This window comes from Cygnus olor, chromosome 1 (assembly GCF_009769625.2).
Source record: "Cygnus olor isolate bCygOlo1 chromosome 1, bCygOlo1.pri.v2, whole genome shotgun sequence".
Taxonomy (NCBI): Eukaryota; Metazoa; Chordata; class Aves; order Anseriformes; family Anatidae; genus Cygnus; species Cygnus olor.
Genome location: NC_049169.1, coordinates 9633505 through 9651049, shown reverse-complemented (window position 1 = coordinate 9651049; position 17545 = coordinate 9633505). Strand labels below are relative to the sequence as shown.

The 17545-nt window shown below is 34.7% G+C and overlaps 1 protein-coding gene across 2 annotated transcripts in view; it reads right to left on the bottom strand.

Annotated features, from left to right (window-relative positions):
• Positions 1 to 17293, bottom strand: part of SEMA3E (semaphorin 3E) — a 147852-nt gene extending 130559 nt beyond the window's left edge. Inside the window, exon 1 of one of the 2 annotated variants that reach the window (XM_040548273.1) lies at positions 16600 to 17293. In XM_040548273.1, the coding sequence (XP_040404207.1) occupies positions 16600 to 16726 (127 nt within the window). In that variant the 5' untranslated portion in view covers positions 16727 to 17293. The remainder of the gene's footprint in view (positions 1 to 16599) is intronic. The other variant, XM_040548268.1, reaches the window with a different exon arrangement.
• Between the last annotated feature and the right edge of the window lie 252 nt (positions 17294 to 17545).

Sequence of the window (17545 nt, the reverse complement as noted above, 5' to 3'; positions counted from 1 at the left end):
AAAAATTTGTCAGCAAATTTGTAGAAGATTCTCCTTATCTAACTAGGTTAATAGCATGAAAACTACTAGTCGTATGAAATGCACACTGGATACAATTATTGATTACTTCTGCAGTTGACCGACAATTTGATGTCTTTGCTCTCATTGACACTGACAAATCATAACAATTAGAGTCATGAAAGTTTGGAAAAGGATATGCAGGTTATCCCACCCAACTAAAACTAACCCTACAAGTGCTTGATGTAGGAGGATGAAAAAACATAATTACTTATTTCCACTATTTCTATTATTTAGTTACATAAATAATTTTCCAAAACAATCAAGATCTATTCAGGAACAATTTAACAATCTTCTGTATTCTCTACAGGAAAATAAAAGATGTAATAGTGTGAAAGATGATAAGGCCTTCTAATACGTACAGTCTTTTGTCCATCAAACTATTAGGGATGCTGCTGCCATACCAATTCAATGTTGGGATTCAGTCACTACATTAACAAAATCTGATATATTCCAATTAAAAACAAACAAACAAACAACAAAAAACTAAATTTTGTAAATCTGCTCATCTCTTTAAAAAAGACCCTAAGTGGAAGGTGATAGTTTCCAGAAGATTAGAGCATATGAAGTTAACATAAAATAACTCAATGAAAATAATTGATTTCTTTCACACTAACTTGGACTAGCAATTCAAAGTAAAATCTCTATCTCTTGAGCTTAAAATTTAGCAGTTAGTTTCTGTATTCTCAAATTCATATTTGAATATGACAATAAAGATGGTTCACTCAAGAAAATCAGTCAGAACAGATAATCATCTGATTGTAAAAACTTTCTTTTCTTTCGCAGCACCCAAAAATTGAACAAGAAACTCAAGCAACAAAAGAATGAAACAGCTATAATCTACAAATTAAAGTCTGTAAATAATAAGTAAGATTGTTGAAACAAAGTAAATGCATTGTAAAGCATATGAAGTGCATTTGTTTCTTAAACTGATGTTTGTAGAGAAGTAGATATGGTACTTAATACTTCCACTGACGAGAATATTAATATATTCTGATATATTAAACAGAATGTATTAATATTAAGACTGGGGTCTTGGATGGAACAATGAGGCCACACAAAAGAATACCATTATATTAGAAAATGTCTTGAACATCTCTTTCGTAAACTGATTATGACATAATAGAGAAAAAGTTTAAAGAAGTTATATTTTGCATTTTAAATGATTCCTTCTTGAAAATGGCTTATTTTGGAGCATATCAAAGGAAATGCTAGTCAAAAAAATGAAAAAGTAGTTATAATTGCAAAATTGAGAAATAATGACCACATTAGAATTAGAGGAAATATATATATTTATATATTTAAAGAGAGAGACAGAGAGAGAAAAATTAAACTTATGATATGAAACTTCAGAAGAGATTCAAAAGCAAAATAAAAACATGCACAAAAAATATAAAGGATGAAAATAATTTAAAAGTTAAGTTAAATCCTTGTATTACTAGCTGGAAGTTACATAAACATTGTATTACTGATATATTGAATATTACTGATACCAGTCATACGTATTCATGGACCTTGGAGATTCAAGGAAATGAATTAAAAACAAACCACAAAGCAAATTTGCAGGAGTCTTAGATGTTGGTTTTTTTTTGATTCAGGCAGAAGCCATTTACAAAAAGAATCAGCCTACTGAGGCCAGCAGAAGGGAACCAGCTATGACCTGAACTGATGATTATTTAATTCATGATGAAGTTATGATGAGATGACAAGTTAACATGGATCATCTGACTTGTGATAACTGGAAGCTTGTCTCCACTCTGCCTGAGAATCGAAGTAATATGACTTTGGTCCCAAATTACAATGATTCCATGAACTTGGAATCATGAATTTACATTTGCTGAAGGCCAGAAATGTGCACTCAGTTCTCCAGCTACCACATGACTCGTTAAGCCATTACAAGCTGAGTGTGTTCCTGAGTTCTGTGTTCATGATTTGCAAAGCTATGATGAAATCTGAAGGATGATTAGTCAAACAGAAAACTAGATAAACAGTCTCCAGACGGGCGTGTGTGTAACCTGGGCTGCCTTGTAATTGAGCAACAGAACATAATTTCCTTACATTTGTTCTCCATCACAATAGTTTAAGCCAATACATGCTTAAGACAAACTTGTTTCAACTAATAATTATAAGACTATATCCTAGAGAAAAAGTAGGACTTAAACACACTGATAATGTTATTATTGAAAATGGTTATTATTACTTAATGACTTTCATAAAACAAACAAACAAAAAAACTTTGCCAGAATTGGGCATTCTTAGAATAGGGGATCAGACTTTCCAGAAAAATTTGTGATATTTCAAAAAATAAATGTAAGGCTATTTGATTTAATACCCATTTTTTAACACTTCTGTGTTTTATGATTCCAAGAATATTTTGCAGCTCTGAACATTATATCGTAATCCTAATATTCTTGAAAATATTTGAATTTCAGGGCCTATGACTTTAAAGAAAAATACTAAAGTTCAGTTTATTAGTATATGAAGGAAGTCTCAGCATTACTCAAATGATTCATATGGAATTTTAAGATTAAATACTTAACTGATCATAAAAATAAGTGTTCTTTTGGAGACCAGTACTGAAAGACAGCACGTCATATTCTCCTTAAAAGTATTACTAATATTTTCAGGAATTTTAAGGCAACAAGTTTTCTTTAACATTCAATAAGCTATCTGCAAAACTGAAGTTAATTAACAATATCTAGATGAACATAACAGAAGAAAACATTACAGCAGACCAAGGGAAAAATGGGTCGATCAACACACTAGAATTTTTTGATGCATTTAAAACACAATCAATAAAATGTATAGGTTAATTTATCTGACTTAATATCTCAAAATGCTTTAAATAAAGGGCTGGTTTACTAAGTACTCTGGAGGTTACATATAAATACTACTGCTTGTCAGTACAACATAAAACAATCTATTAATAGTTTATTATTCAGAGCTGAGGTTGACACCATCTAAGACAACACAAAGTAAACAAAAAATATTTTTATTACTCCTTAATGAGAATATGTTCAAATACTATAGATTTTGCTATTAATTTTGCTTGTCTACACACTTGCTAGATGTTAGCCTGATAAGACTTTGGTCATGTTTTGCTCTCTTTTACCATTTATATTACAAAATCTTTTCATAAAATCTAGTTGATCCTGATGTTTTGGATTAGATTTAGATTAGACAGAGCATTATGTCACTCAGCTAGTTATCTGTTCTTCTGTAAAATTCCCAGTCTTTTTTTTTATTATTTATTTATTTATTTTATTTATTTATTTATTTATTTATTTATTTCTCTAGTAAGGGCTCTTCCATCTTCCACAGCCATATAGAATTTTTGTGTTCTTTTCTTCTAGATTTTCTTCAACATTAAATTGGTCTGGTCTGTCTTCTTCATTCCTTAGCTTCTGGCTTTGATACTCTCTATGTAGGAAACCTGTGTATCTACACATTCATGTGGGAATAAGATAATGCCCAAATTCCAGAGGGAGGGGTTGGGACCCTCCTGAAAGTAGGGAATGTAATGGAAAATCACTTCCAAATACTGATTTATTGTACTGTTCCTGATTAGTGGTAAAAGACAAAAAATTAAGAACCAAACCCCACATATTTATTACTTTTAATCCATTTAACCCTTAATAAAGAAGGGTCAGTGCCTTTAATTCATGTAATTCATGTAATAAGAAAATATCTTCAGCCTAAATTGGGCTTGCTGAGCAGCTAGACTACCTAGGAATAGCTACCTGCAGTACAGAAGACTGATTTTCATGGGAACTATGGTAAAAGATAATTGCATTGATACTGAATTGACATTTGACTTTGCCACAGAAGTACAATTTAGAAGGACTAATGGAGAGGATGATGTTCTGTAATAGTAAAGATAGTTTGATTCCCTTGTGATGAATAAATAAAAATAAAAATCTAATTTCCTAAGAAAAAGAGGCTTCCTTGATCACACTACCCATTGGTGACACAGTCCGTGGTCAGTTTTTTCCCTATGACTCCTGTGATCCCTCCGAGAAATTCAACATTTCTTGGGAAAATGGAGGGGAGTAAGTTCAGTTTATAAACATTAAGTTCCTCCAAGTTCCTCCAAGTTTCATGAAAATCAGCAGTCAAGAAGTGGAAACATTCCATTAGCTCCTTAACCAAAAGGGAGAACTAAGTTATTGTCCAATTATTCCAATTATTAGGTAATTGGTCAAATAGGGTATGTAAACTTGGTCAATAAGCACAAGCAGAAACAATTTACTTACATTTTGTCCACCTGGGGAATCAAAATAGTAGTTAACGAACACAGAGTTCCAGGAACGCTGGTGAAGGTTACATGAGGGGGAGATTGTTACTACCTTTAGTAACTGGTCTACCACTAGATGTGCCACAGTAAGAAAATATTAGGAATGTGGAAAGATGAGTATGACTGTGGAAGCATTAAGTGATTTGTTAGGTGGAGACACTAGAAAAACTAATGATAAAGGGAAGAAAATTGCAGACCGTTTCAGTATGGTAAAGAACAGAGAAAATCAGTAACTGCTTAGGTTAGGAACTGTTCAGTCCAAAGCAAGTCTTTGTCAATCGACGCTGAGGCCAGTCTGAAAGCTTTCCAATCCAATTATGCAAGCCCAGCTCTCGGGATCCACCTCCACCCTTTATTGCTCTCAGATGCATTTTTGAATGTCTGTAAACAATCCTGCAGTGACTGAATAGTATCAACATTATTGTGAAAATAATGAAAGCATTATTTGAAAGCAAACTGCAGAAAGCAGTGTGAAAGCAACTGCAGAACTCCAAAATGCTGACAGAAATGTGTTATTACCCTGTGCTACTGTTATGCAGTTACAACAATAAGTATAGGACTCAGGTGAATGTTGTAATAGCTAAGCTCTGCCAATGTCTGCCAAGAGTAGACCTTGCAGACTGAAGGGTCAAACACTTATAAAGCAAAACCACTGAGACAGAGTTTGTACAGAAATCCACAGCTGTAAAAACTTACTATCACATTGCAAACAGTCAGACATAGAAATCAAACCACTCCAAATAGAGTTGTAGCAGGACTATCAGTCCAGGAATACTAGTCACATGGTGTATGCCTAATTCAGGAAAACTTTGAGGCACATTCTCCTCGTGGAATAAAAATCTATGTTGTGTTAAGTTACAGATTGCCAATTAAAATATAAAACATGCTAAGACATGATAACACTCAGCTATTCCCCATGGGTCCTGCAATACTCCCAGCCAATAGTATCAGGTAGCAGGACCTCTGTTACCTTTCAATGATATTGAGACTGAGTGTTCCTATGCTTCTATCGAATTCACAGCACACTTCAGGAGTTGTTTCACAAGAATAAATAAACATCAGTGATTATTTTTTTCAAATCTTCATGTTATGACCTTTGTTGTTGCTGTTGTTTTACTTTTAAATTGTGTACAAGGTTCTTCTTAAGAGCCCAGAGAGCTAATTTTACAGCTCAAGAGTTTTACTGCAGATTAAAGCAGTAAATGTGAAAACCCACACAGACACACACAAATCCATTAACCTGATGTTATGAAATAATTTGATTCATTTTCTAACAAAGTAAGGAGTTTTTCTGTGTCAAAAAGAAAAAAAAAAAAAGATCACATGTAGTACTTGTAACATCTAATTCACAATTCTAAATTACAAGTACCCACACTTATTATGGTGCTCTATAAAATCCACAAAGATGCATTTTCTGAAAATACCACTTTCCATATAACAAAAGAGCACAGCAAATTGTAAGTCTTAAGCCTTTTCATAAGAGTTTTTTTTTTTTTTTTAACCAAACAGCAAAATAGAAAGTGAAATTATAGACATAAATCAAAATCATCAAAGTTTCATGTTGCTTTGTAATGCCTGGGGTACGGGCAAAATAGAACTTTTGACATGATTGGTTTCAATCAATCACACTACAGGGATGGCCACAGAGAATCTGGGACTTAGACTTTGATCTTGCAAACAAACACCAACTTAACTTTTAGTCAATGGAGGCATTTGTACAATTAAATGTACACACATGATCAAGTATTTATAGGATCAAAGTTGTAGAATATGGTTTATAAGGGCAGTTTGTGTGTCACGGAAATAACTTAAGCAGCTTTTATATAACCACTGTTTATTACTGCTTCTTGGCTAGAAAGTAGCTGAGCTCTGGCAAGCAGCTGTGAGGGGTTCATTTTGATATGAAGTGCACAAGTTTAGCTTAAGCTGCTCTGAAATCTGCTTAACCTAAGCCAGGATATTGTGCACTGAAACAGATGCAGAACACCTTTGCGCCAGTGCTATGGTCCAGAGATAGCTGTGTCCAGCAGATTCAGTAGCTGCTTAAATTGCTCAAGTCATTGCTCAAGTGACTACATCTTTGTCTTCATGTTCCAGGTCATTATTAAATTAAAGACAGAGTACTTAGTAATAATATCTTAATTTATACTTTGTCAAGACAATTGTACTGCATGTAAACTCTGCAATAAGTCACTCTCAGTTAAAGGGTTTTATCCTTGGATGTGTACCATCCTATATCTGTCATCAAACATTCATCCCAAATCCATCTCACCTACTTTTATCTGAGTGTTAAGTCAGGCCTCTGGTTCAAGCTGACTATTATTCTCCTTCTGTACTCAGGGAAGTCATAAGTACATGTCCAGGACAAGTGCAACAACAAAATGAATCACCTCTTTCAGAAAATAAGGTCAGGAACAAGGAAATACCCTGTCAACTCTTTAGTCATAGAAATTGTGGGAGGTTTGCCATTGTCTTTAGTAACAGTGAAATAAGCTCTCTATTCTATTTCTGTAGTAAAAGTTTCCTATATTTAGTGGTTGAATTTAGGCACAAAGTACTGCTTTCAAAGCTGTTGTTGGAGAACCACTCTTGACTGTTTATTTTAACTTCTAAATGTTAAGCATTTTATCTGAAAGAATTCAAGTATTTTAGAAATGAAGTAACACATTATATTATTTGAATGTTGCCCCACAGAAACATGCAGCCACTCAATAAGGAATATGATGGCATCAATACACAACATGGGACTGTTTACAGCCCGTTCCTGAACTACAAGAAATGCTCAACCTGCTGAAAATTTTAACACCTCTTCAATAGTGTATTTAGAAACAACTACTATCCCAGATGCTTGTGTAACCTGAAAATATACAGAAGGATGTGGCCTTGCCTAAGATAAGCAGAGAAGAGAAAATAATGACTCACTGCGTGTAAACACAGGCATATAAAGACAAAGCATTTTTGCAGCAATAATTTAACAGGATCTCTAAGACAGCTTACATATTTCTGGGCTCCAAGACAACACATGTTTTCAAGCTTTGCATCATATCATTCTTAATCAACTGAGATGAAATATTTAATACATGAAGGAATGGTTGTATTTTCCTTTACTCTTGTCTTTTACTACACATCCACAGGAAAGCACTTTGCCTGATCATAAATAAAGGGTTGCAGGAGCTCATGGAATTAAGCAACGCATGCTAACCTTTAGCTTTCTGGATGAAAAATGACCTTCAGTGATGACCCCAGTGAATAGTGCTATCTAGAATAAATCCCTTGCATCAAACAACCTGCTATTTTACTATTATTAAGTTTTAGTAACACTGCTGGGAGAAACTATCTGTTAAAAAAAGAAACAAGGTACTGACCCTAAGGTATTTGGGGACTATTGTTTTCTGCAATCAGTTTAAAGCACTTTTCATTCATTTTGTACAATTTTCTTTCACCAGTGTCAGGAAGATCAGAATGAGAAAAGACCCTGTGATGTTTATTACACATCAACAAATAAAAGGTATATTTACAGCTGCATTCACCATTTTACTAGGCCTATTAGAAAAAAGTGTTGTAAGGAAAAGCTCATAAAGCAAACTTAGCAACAGTAAAAAGCCCATTGTTTGAATTCCTACAGAAGCTTCAATTGCTTCACAGTATGAAGTCAGGAATCCTTTAGATAAAAATAAACACAGAGTAGATACATTAAGAGGAGTGACATCTTCTTTCACTGAATGTCTGCCTTCCAACTACAGGTTGCTTGGTTTAAACAAATATTTTGCAAATAATTTGCCAAAAAAAGGCCATCATCATGCTGGAGGGATCCAGTCAAGAATCTTTTAAATTTGTAAGTAAATATATTTGGAGGGTTTTAAAGAAATAGAAACAAAAGATAGAATTTGCATGCTGAACAGAAAGAATGAGTTTCCTAAAACCTGAAAATCTTCAGTACTGATGAAGTAGAAATATTAACAACATGATTACACAAAGATCATAAACATTATTTTACTCTTAGCTGCCGCTGCCAAATCACAGTCTAAAGAGGACTATATATTGCCTGTCACTAAATTCTTATAAATGATGAACATCTTCTGCTCAGGCCCAAGGAATACGAGAAGTGATTTTATTTCTGGTTAACAAGCTTTGTTTGATTGGATTTATTTATTTTTCCCCAAGAATGAAGTTTCTGACCTTTTATTTCTTCTTTATTTTGGATAGTTAATATTTATAGGGATACTTACAACTACGTTTTAATTGGCTATGCAAAGCACTAAATTTTCATTTCTATCATACAACCTTCCTTCACAGACTGGAAGAATATCCTTTGTGCCTAGGTTTGATACAAAAGCTCATTTCAAGCAAATTCAATTAAGAAGAGTAATACGGTTTTAGAAACTAAATGTTGCATGTCTATGACAGATTAGCCTTTGCCATTAGACTGTTCCAGGGTTTCCTTTGTGCTGACTTTTTAATCTACAAAAGCATTGAAAAATCCAATTTTGATTCATTTCCTTGATACCGGAGATGTTAGTGCTAGAAGTCAACCAGTGACAGGCACTTGAGTTACACTCGCTATGACACTGAGTTTCTCCATGGAAGACAGCAGGGCAGAGAGTATTGCTCTTTCCTAGTACATTTCATTGATTTTGTACTAAACTGTGAATTTATAAGATAGAGAGTGGCACTTGCACTGAGCAAATGAAGTTTCCATCTGAAACTTACATTTCATTCAAGGACAAGTCTTAGGTCATTTCTTATAACTGGAAGAACCTCATTGACTGTAATAAGACTTGAGCAGACTGATTGACAGAAGAGGTAATAAAGCATACCACATTCTATATTGAGACAGTGTAACAAGACATGACAAAAACAACTACCAATTATCTGCTTTTACCTGAGTCTAATAAAAAGTAATTTAAAGATGAGATTCAACTTACTCCATCAAATTTTTTTGCGTTATATGAGTGATCCACGTTTTGCAGCTGTTGGCTACACACACAGTCTGTGTGTCATGCCAAGGCCAGGATGTTTGGCAGGCATCACTCTGTTGACATCTTTGTGGTTATGGACCTCCTGTACATACTTGCACAGAAACTGTAAATGGAACCTTTGACATACCATTGTATTCCAGAGCTCCTGCAAATTACAGGTAAAATAAGAATGAGAGCAGACTAGTAGAGAAACAAAGATGCATTACTAAGATGATATATTCACCTAGAGCAGCATAGCTAAACAGTGTATCCAGATGCCTGATTGTAATGTGTTGCAGTTTACAAATCCTCTGAGAATGTCTAGCATCAAGAAACATCATGGACAAACCCTGAGAAAAAACAGATAAACCATTCCTTGTATTTGTAAAGTTGTTGAAAAAAATCTAAAACTACTTTTACTTGATTTTTGTAAGCGTGGAAATCATCACAAGGTAAGACTAGAAGCTGAATACATAATGATACAGTCCTGCTTTATACTGTTTTGAAAATAAAAGTTTTTAGACCACTCTGAAAGTCTGCCAAAGGTATGCAGCCTGGACAAAAACATATTGATTTATAGTTTCATCAAAACTAACAGAAGATGCTTAAAAGAGAAACAGTTATATCAGCATTACACTGAATTGGTTAACACGGTGAACTACCTCTTCCAAAATCAGAATTTGTAGCTTTGAGGAAGATCAGAAAAAACAAGATGAAGGGAAAAATGAGTTTGTCAGTTTGTATGAGATGACAGAAAAGAGGAAACAATAGGTTAGTAACATTTGTTTTTGAAACCATGCTCTGAGAGAATCAATGTTTTTATTTGCTTTAATCTATGTGTAAACTCAATTTCTCAACCTGAATCTTGGAGTTCACAGTTTCCACTAATGTAAAGATGGAATTTATTTTAAAAACTACTCAAATATTGTTTCTTCAAAACTTTAACATTCTTTCTTCACAGGAGTTTGGAATTAAAACTAAACTACAGATTTTTTTTTTTTTTTTTTTATAATACAATCTTTTAACTCTTATCTTCATTTAGCATTTTGTTTCATGTTCAGTCATGAATCCTTAATGGATTATTTAAATAACAAACATTAACTATCCAACAGAAAGCATTTCAAATAGTATACTCAAGTTAAGTGGGTTTTATCTGTAAAACAGATTTTTATCTTTCTTGCTGTAGGCTATGAATTTCTTTAAGAGATTTTTTTTTTTTTCTTCTAATTAATGCTGACTGCATGTTATAACTTCCTCATATTTGCCTAGCTTCACGAAGAAGACCAGGACAGCAGTTTTAATAATATTTAGTATTCCCATTGCACAGTTTTAGAATATTTATTGACCCAAAGTTTCTCAAAAGACCTGAAACAGATGCTCAATGCTCACCCTTGCACAGCATACTGTAAATCATACAAACATCATTAATCCTGCGTTCATTTAAGTAAAATGTAATTATTATTTTATTTATTTATTTATTATTAAATAATGATGAGTATAATATATGATGAAGAGTTAAAAATAGCAGATGGTGTTATCACTTTGAAAGCAGGGAGGTAGCTCTATGGAAGCAGCAGTACGCAGGATATTTTGGTTTTGCACCTTCAGATGGCACTTAGTCCTTTAAAATAAAACCCGGAAAGTGATTGATGTTACGTAGCAAACAGTCTGCTTCTTGCATCCACAGCAGTACTGCTTATCACTTTCGAGTTCTGCTACAGTAATACTTACAGAAGACTTTGTCAAGAAACTGCTGTTATGAAAGGAACTGGGATGAATTCTCTGCCAAAAAAAATTCCAGTCTTGGTGAACAAGTCCATCTAGGATTACTTGGAAGCGCTCCTGAACTTGCTGCCAGTCACCTCTTGTGAATTGGATAAATAATAAACCTAAAGCTTGGGTAAAGAATCAGTTGTATGACCAGTGGGAGAAGGACTGCAAAAGCTCTCTTCTCTACCCCACCAGTGGCTCTGAGATATCTGTATATCCTTCCCAAAGACATTCCTGTGCTGACATTGAGTTCTATGTGGCCTTGAGAGTTTGGGTTAAAAGAGACTGTTTGTCACGTGCTTTTTTCTAAACACTTGTAATAGCAGCCCTTATACCCAAACACATTCTGTAGACCTGGAGCCATAATACAGGCCTTTAGTACCTCAACCCTCAGAATTACACTGTTCTTTAATTTACTATAAGAAACAAACAAACAAAAAAGTATCTATCTGTTACATATATATACACGCATTTTATAAATACATCTATATGTGCATGCACATAATATAACTTCTATCTACTTTATTTTGTACAGACTTCTCCAGACTATGTGGAAGCATAGATCACAAACCAAATCCTTATTTTGGTACAGTTTCAGGGTGATTTATATCTAGTACGAATCTTCCTTGCATTTGAACTTTTCTTGGCAGGAGAACTAATTTTTAATAATCATTCAAAACCAAACTTCTATTGCAATGAAAGCTGTTAAAATAGAAAACATTTTCATGCATGAAATTGAATCAGTCATGATTCAGTTAGGATTATGTGGTTAGTCATTAATTAGCCATGGTTTATGTGGCCAGGTGATTACTAATTGAAAATTCTATATGTGCATTAAGTATATTTACCTACTTCAGAATTCACAAATGACTGTCTAAAAATTCCCTACATTTTTATTATTGACTGTAGTCATTAGTCCCTCCGTAACTCTTGCTGTCATCTAACTAGAGATCTGACACAGTAAGATATTATGAAGATACCTAGTTATATGACTAGAATAATGAATAGCAAGACATTGCTACAATAACTGCAAAACCATTCTCTGAAATCAAATTTGTTTTTGTGAGTAAATTTTGGATTAGAGAAACTAAATTATAATCAATAAAATTTGCAGAAATATCCTAATATACTTTAAGTAAAATTAATTATAAATTACAATTATAAAGAAAGTTAAAGTAGGCATGATGAAAGTCTGAAACATTTTTTCTACTGTAGCAGACCTCAGCATTCCTCAAAGATGATTAGCCAGACCTAACAGACCAAAATTCTTATGTATTGTCTTACATTACACATTCTGTGTATTAAAATCTGTATATGAACACAGAGAGCATCACTTTTCTTCCACGACATTTCAGCTCTCCCTTCCTCCATCATATGCTGCTATTGTTTGAAATATTTCTGTTTGGAGAATAAATTGCTTAAATCCAGATTCTTTCTTTCTAAATTGATTCTGAACCTTCTTCCTGCTGCAGCTTTGGTCCAACAGAGCCAAACACTGCTCACAGCAAGCAAGAGGGAGATTTTTGGACTGGAAATGCTACTTTACCATACGTTTTCCAGGCAAGAATAGTGTCCAGAGTATAGCTATACAACCCGAGATCAGGCAATGTCAAAATGCCTCAAGTTATTCAAGAGCAATGTAAATGGGTAAAAAAGCCCACTATACCAGATCCCATTGCTGCAACAAAATTATGCAGACTGCTACAGGGGCTCAACATCTCAACATCTCACTTTTATACTATGTTACCTTTGCTCTTTAACATATCCACAAGCCAGAAAAAAAAGTAAAAAAAGTAAAAAGAAAAAAAAAACACACTTAGAAATGCACTGAAAACCATGTGTAAGGCTTGAATTATACAATTACATCCTTCATAGGCTCTTCAGGCCTACATGCTTCTAATGTAGTTCTACTAGGCTTATATAAATATATCCCTCCTACCCTTTGGAAACCTAATCCATTTCAATCTGTAATGTAAATAGTTTCTTTTTAACATGCAGTGTGTGCTGATTTCACCTTAATTATATATATCCCATTGCGAGAACTCAAACTGTGGGATACTGGGAAAGAATTTAACCAGCAGCCAATAAAAAATAGGGGCTGAAGCTTGGCCTCCATTAACACCTCATTAGGCAGAGCCTGTACTGTACTTAAAATGAGCTAATGATTTTTAAATGTAGTTGTCAACCTACAACTTCATAATGTAGAAACTTTATTTCTCTGTAATATTGAGTGAGCGATAACACATTTTTATCTGTACAAATCAACATGAAGCTGTTGGAGTGCATTATTACCCCAAGCAAGATCTTCACTGGCCGTTATGAAACACCAGTCTTCAGTGTGACCATACTGCTAATACCACAAATGATATTACTTGCAGTATAAATTTTCTGGTGAACAAAAGCTGCTGATTTGAGGAAAACACCAAGTCCTGGACTTGTATATAGTTCAACTTTCTAAGAATGAAGTTAAAACCATAAAATGACTATTAGGTGGTTATAGGATTAGTTCAACCCCCATGTAAAAGAATGGCAAAATTCTCAGGTTTGAGTTTAATGTGAATAAAGAGCATTCTCTATGATACTAAAAATCACCATTAGAGTTTACATTAACATGACAGGCTGAACAGTAGTTCAAGAATGCAGGACTTTGATTAACTCCCACTGAAGCTGAGTAAATGGCCATAGAGTCAAACAAGGGTTGCACAATATATCCCTTAATTAGCAAGGGGATTGTGGTATTCCTATCCATCAGGTGACCCCTCTGAACAAGGGTTAGGATCTGATCACGTTGCAGTGGATTTGAAGGCATGTGTGTACTGCAGGTGAAGATTGGTTTATTGAAGGCAAAAAATTCTCAGCCACTGTCAGTTCATTGTACTTTCACTGAACATCATTTTTTAAAGCAATAAATAAATTAATAAATAAATAGAAAGGAAATTGTGGACTAGTTGCAAAAACTCCCCCTTTAAAAAAATCTCATATTCATAAACCTCTTCATACTCACCACAGAAGCTTTTAACTTATCAGTCAGCACTAGCTTAGCTTTCTGGAATCCCAATTAACTGTCAACATCTACAGTTACAAAGGGAGGCAATGAACAGGCATGTTTGCTTTCATGTTTCAGGGTCTTTGCAGTGAAAAATATAACTGAATTTATGTATATTCCACCCTGAAAATTTACACATATGGACTTCACTTGTCTGTGTGAAAATGGCAGCTCATAGACAGGCTAGAGCAGTTTTGTGAAGAAGATGCATAACCACTACTTTGCAACTGCCCATGACTAGCTGGTACCCAAAGCAGCATCCCTCTGGAGTAAGTGCAATTAAGATGAGGGACCCTCCTGCTGTTCCTGTTTGATTAGTGAATACAGCAACATTTACTCATAGTCTTCATGCTTGGATGCTACATTCTTTTGGTTGGGAGAATTACAAGAGCCGTTTCCAGGGTTCAGGCAGGGATGCCATGTAAAACCTTTGGCTTTGGATATGTAGTCAAGCACTCACTCACTGCAACACAGCTTGTAAAATCAGTCACATTTCATAAGTGTGAAAAATGTGGCAGGCTACTCTACAAGGTGAAATATAAGATGGTGATGTCTGTATTCATGGTAGAGAATTTGGTTGGGACAGATATTTCTGTGTCATTGGATCTGGGCAAACTGATATCAGATAGGGGAGGTTTGGCCCTCAGTGAGAAATGGATGTTTTAAAATCTCCTTGAAAATATCAGAGTTATGATGTGTTATGTCCAAATTACTGGCTCCCTGCAGAAAATAGAAGTAGTATGCAATGAAATGTACACTGATTCCAACCAGTGGAAAAACAATTACTCCTACAAGTTAGCACAGAAGCAGTTAATAGTTGCAGAACCATAGTCGGGAGCTTGCCAAAACTGGCAGCTAAGCCAGAGCCTTGAACCAACATAACAGTAGGTCTATTTGTCTCATTTACTCTGCTTTTCTCATCTCCTCGACCCCTTTACAAGTAAACAAATATCAGTAATAACAATAGTCTTAGTAATCAACATGAATAGTCTTAATAAATCAACATTCAAATACACATTTTCAACAAAAAAGATGTGAGAGGATTATATAATCATAATTTATCACTCATTCCTACTATACTTTGAAACCATTGGTTAAAAAATAAGTGATTTATATATTAAAACAGATCATATCATTTATTTCATTGATAGCAATTAATTGTTGACTTACAAGAGAGCTTTTCATGACGAGTCTATATTTCTTTAAAATATGTTTCACTGCCCTATAAAAGTGAAACCCATTTCTTAAAGCTTTCTAGCAAGACATTCAGACCGATTATCCTATTCAGCTTCTTTCTTTATAATTGGTAATTTAGCTTGCTATATAAAACACAATTAAACCTTGTTTAGACTAAAGCTGTCTACACGTGAGGCTGTAGCTGATGTTAGATTTTAAATCTTAGCCATACTTAAAATAGGTATTCCAATATATTTCACACTGATGTAGCTTAGTTATCACTTTCATAAGCACAGAAATGTACTTGAGTAAATTAGCATGCTCTCATTCCGAACAACGTCAGAAAAAAAGACATTTTCTTTTCATCTTTGCCCAAAAGGTAATATCAAAAACATTACTGATTCACCAATAACCAGTTTATCTTGTGCACTTGCATTTTTTCACCTTCACTGCAATAACTGCCTGTCATATATTTCTAAGTACATCATTTACAAATGTATATACTGCTATAGAGAACTGAAATTGCATGGTTATGCACAGGTATTTATAGATATATGCAGGATGAAAACTGAATCATAAGGAAGAGTTTAAATCACATGCAGTCCAAGACAGACAGAACAAGGGGATACTTTGAAGGCACTAAGGAAGAAGGTTTTAGGCTTCAGGTAAACTGGAGAAAAAAAAAAAAAAAAGAAAAAAAAAGACGCTTATAAGTACTATACACATATGTAAAATAACATTTTACTTTGGGTAACAGTTAAAGTGCAAGCAGACTTACATTGGCAGTTAGTCATTTTAATTATAGTGTGATGACACTTGCTAGTTTAGAAAATGAATCATATGGTTGCACAGGAATTCAGTCTTTTTGCCTTAGCTATATTTGTAGATAAATAGAATTCTAAAAGTGAAACAGACATTCAATTGCTTAAGGATTACTTGATGCATAAGAGTATATTTATTTAGCAATAATTTCAGGTTGTCTTCTCCATGTTATTAGCAACCAGACATCCTTCTTAGAGCACAGAGGACAAGCCAGAATGACAAGCAAATCTAATACATTTTCAGGTAGAAAAATACTTACATAGCCTAAAATCAGTCATTGCAAGTGCCTCAAATCTTTCTGATTTCAGTAAACTCTATTACAGATACAATTTAGTACAGCATAATTTCCAGGATTTCTGAAGAGAAATATTTTGCTCTGTTAAATGACCACAGTTGAACCCTAGCGCAATACTTTCAGTGAAGTCAATGAACTTGCATTAACATAAAGTCTTTAAAAACCTGACACACTGACCTACCTTTATGTGACAGACGTAACCTTGGCTGCCTTGTATCTGTTGCATGACATCCCGTTGGTAACTCTAGTAACAAGCCACAGAATGCCAGTATTAAAATGTCCTGGGCAGATGCCATCCTGCCCAACATCGAATTCTTGCGCTCTTCACTTTATCGCTGCTGTTTGTTTTTGGTTTTTTTTAAGGCTCCAAGTTCCACTTCTACTTTCCCAGTGCAGTTAGATATCTCTCTTTGGTCAGTTTATGGGGTATCTCTACGGGAAATTCAACGCTCATCAAAAAAGCACACAGCCTCAGCTAGCTGTTTGCCAAGCTGTGCAAATGTCATGTAAAAATATTCCCTCCCTGGGATAATTGTTTATAACGTGCGAGGACATTCCAAGGCATTACTCTGCAGTGTTGTGTCTTGAGCTCTCTTTAGCAACTCTGCCTGTGGATTCAGGAAGAAGCTGTATTTTCAGTCCCTCCTGCAAGGCAATTCATTCAGAGAAGGAAGGGAAGAGGAAAAAAAAAAAAAAAAGGAGCAAGCACCCTCCTCCTTGGTGCTCTTCAGAACCCAGCCCCTTGCTCTGACTTGCCAAACAGCCAGTTTTAATTCACCTTTCACCTTTGCTAATTAAAAACAAGAAGTGCCATTCCCTCCTGGAGTTGCAGGATCCACCCAGCGGGGAAGCCAGGCTGTCAGGCTGCTGTATTTACTGAGAAAGTTCAGGGAGGGTTGCAGCGATGTACAGAACTAGCTGCTTCTAGGAAGCGTTTTAATCCACGTGCTGTGCACTGATTCCTCAGTTGCTTCATGGTTTCATGCTGTAAAGCGTCAGTAGAAGGGTCAGAATTCTTCCTGTCCCTCCCTTCTGAAAAGTCATTTCAGCTTTTGTTCCCAGCCCAGTTTTAGAGGAGGATTAACCCTTGAATTAACTATTTAAGTCCATTATCACTTAGAGTCATT